At 34.3% G+C, this 3,043-nt stretch overlaps 1 protein-coding gene across 1 annotated transcript in view; it reads left to right on the forward strand.

Moving 5' to 3' along the window:
- Positions 1 to 800: 800 nt before the first annotated feature.
- The window catches only part of LOC117102789 (CMP-N-acetylneuraminate-poly-alpha-2,8-sialyltransferase-like), a 21,947-nt gene continuing 19,704 nt past the window's right edge, over positions 801 to 3,043 (forward strand). Inside the window, exons 1-2 of the mRNA XM_033243196.1 lie at positions 801 to 835; positions 2,846 to 2,983. Coding sequence (XP_033099087.1) covers positions 801 to 835; positions 2,846 to 2,983 — 173 coding nt within the window. The remainder of the gene's footprint in view (positions 836 to 2,845; positions 2,984 to 3,043) is intronic.

The following is a 3,043-nucleotide window of genomic DNA, read 5'->3' on the forward strand; positions in this document are numbered from 1 at the left end:
TAGAGCTAATTTGCATTATGAACAGTACAATTGACCATGGTGTGATTAGATTTCCATCCTTTTGATTAATATATTGAAAAGAATCATGTATTTGAATAACTTAGGACCTAAATTAAGATTCTATATACATTAGTTGCAAGAATTCAGTGAATATAAGGTCAGAGGTCAATTGTAGTATTTCCGTTCATTTTTTGGGTAAATGTTTCATTAGAGAAAATAGAAACATGCATGTTTGAATAATTTGAAAAATAAACCAACTCCCTGCGTCCAGAGGTTGCCAAGATATGAGACCCCTATATTTTCAACCTAATTTGTATATTTTAGCTAATTTGCATATGTTCCCGAGGTGGACCAAGGTGTGATTTATGGAATTTCATCCCCTCATCATATGTACTTGATTAAAAAAGAAAAACCTTTCTTTGCAACTTGTTTGACTTTTTGCTCTTTTTTGAGCTACGGTACATTGCCTAGCCTAGTATAATACATACTCCAAGTATCGAAATGCACGCCATCGTGTTTGGATTAAATATTTCGACATTAATTATATCATCATCAGGGATGAAAACATATTTTATTTGCAGGCTTATATGCACAAGTACCAAACGTGTTTAACCAATCAAAACTTTACCTCTAATAGGTGACATAGCTGTGAATAAACTTAGGGCGTGTTTCTACTGAATAACGCCAAAAACACGTGTTTTTTTTATAAACGGTTAAATTCCTTCTGAACGCGTTTCTAGTGAAAAATGCAACAAATAAAAACACGGTAATGCGAGCATTGGCAGGTGGGCGGAGCTTAAATGACGGTCACCAACGGAAGTATGAAAGAAGTATGGTATGATCTGCAGGCATGTCATCCTATTGGTTTATTTTTTTTTTCTTCGCCCAAATTTCCCGCGGACGAGCAATCGCACCAACAAAGATGTCAATTTGCGTCACCGACGGGTCATGAATAACACGGTATTGCGCTGCAGCTGGAAAGTGTACCACAAAACACGCGTTTCCTGAACGCGAACCCTATAACGAATGCATGTAAAAACACGCATTTTTAGAACGCATTAATAACCCTGTTTTTTCTTTGTGGCCCGTTTCTACTGGGGAAAAACACGTGATTTTTAATAACCGTTTAAAAACACGTGTTTTTTGCTCAGTAAAAACGGGCCCTAAGAATGCTTTGATCTTTAGTTTATTCACAGCTATGTAAACTACTAGACATAATTTATTGGTTAAACACTTTTGGGTTATATTTTAATAATCTGTGTTTAACCAAAGTTTATTACATTTTTATTGTTATTAGCAACTAGCAAACTAAATTTTACTATTCACTTGCTTCCTCAATGACAATAAAGTATTCTTAATTCTTGATTTTTAAAGGAGATTGATAAGTTTTATTTAACTGTATATATTATGAATAATAATTATTGTAGAGATTTCAAAAAGAAATTAATATTTACAGATTGTAAGGATCATGGTATATGCGATAGCATAAAACTAAAATGTATTATGGAACTTACATATTTTTCAATAACACTTGGATGTCATCTCATTAAATTATTATTCAGGAGTTTCTGATCTGTACGAATCAGCGAATTTTAACCACCATCGTAAATTGTTATTTTGACAATTAGGGGCCTATTCATTCTAATGTGCATAATTTTATGTATTTTAATGTGTATTGGTGTTTTTTTTTTTTTTTGCTTTTGTATATACTCTCCAGTTTGCGAGGCATCTTGAATAAATTGAGAAATATTTAAGAAATAATAATATAAAGAGACATTAACGTAGAGTGATTTATACATTAAAATTATAACTAAAATTAAAATCATATATTAAGGCCGGTTTCCGCAGCACTTACAATTTCTCAGATAAATTTTCAAATAAATTATCTTAAAATTCCCTCTAAATATTTTATCATATTATGCAGAAATTTGGACAACAATGTAATGTGTTTAACACCAATCCGTTTTGTTGACCTACCAGGTAACCATTTTTTTGCTCATGATGAATAGGCCTAGGCAAAAAACGAAATCGATACTGTACTATTTCGCTCTGGGGAAATCTACCGGTACTGTTGCGATGATGTCTCATTGTACTTCTATATAGGGAGTGAGAAGAAGACGAAAAAGGATGTTTGGTGCGCTTACGGTACACTAAACAATAGTAGGGATAGACCTAAAGAAAGCCCAGCCAAGCTCCGTCAACATCGAACACAGCCTACTTTTCATTTTTTTTTTTTAATGTCTTGAGCACGAAAAATTTACTCACATTGTATTTTGAAGTGTTTGATTATATAGCCTATATAGGCTTACTTATACGACTTAAGTTAGAATAACTTAATGGATGGTTATGGATTTAACCTCTAACCTCAAGGTTAAGAAGTAGAACTACAACCGCTGCGCCAAACCGCAATGACTAAAGCTGGTTTTTTCACAAGGCAAATTTATTCGCGCGAATCAAAGTGTCGGTTCGCATCCTGAGCTCTAAACCTGTTTTCCACTAGGTGACTTTTCGCGCAAATCAAATCTTCGGTAAGCTTTCTGAGCTCTGAGTGGCTTCGCAAAAACCTGATAGAAATGTGAATGCGCATGCGTATGAACCGACGCTTTCGATTCGCTTAATTGGTTGCGCAATTTTTCGCTTTGCTAAAACTCGAAAAATGCGCAACCAATCATCAGATCTCAGGATGCGAACCAATGCTTTGATTCGCGCGAATAAATGCGCTTATTGAATTTAAACTAGTTTTACGGATAAGATGACGCTACGACAGGTTTTTGTTATTACTGAGCATTATTGTTATTATTATTTTTTATTTAGAAATTAACACAATTTGTATTACTACAAATAGGTTTTCTTTCCAGAATTGGTCATGTAAAGACATTGTCTTTGTCATTCTCTGTATATCAACGTGTGTGGCCAACTATGTTTTTGGAGTTGCTTACAGCTTACCAAATAAAAAGAGAAGCATCACGAATAAACCTTTCACGTAAGTAGGTATAATCAGGGGCGGATCAAGAGATGTCCAAAAAGGGGTGGGGTGCCGAAG

This window comes from Anneissia japonica, unplaced genomic scaffold (genome assembly GCF_011630105.1).
Source record: "Anneissia japonica isolate Jap-2015-1 unplaced genomic scaffold, ASM1163010v1 scaffold287760_len733007_cov179, whole genome shotgun sequence".
NCBI lineage: Eukaryota > Metazoa > Echinodermata > Crinoidea > Comatulida > Comatulidae > Anneissia > Anneissia japonica.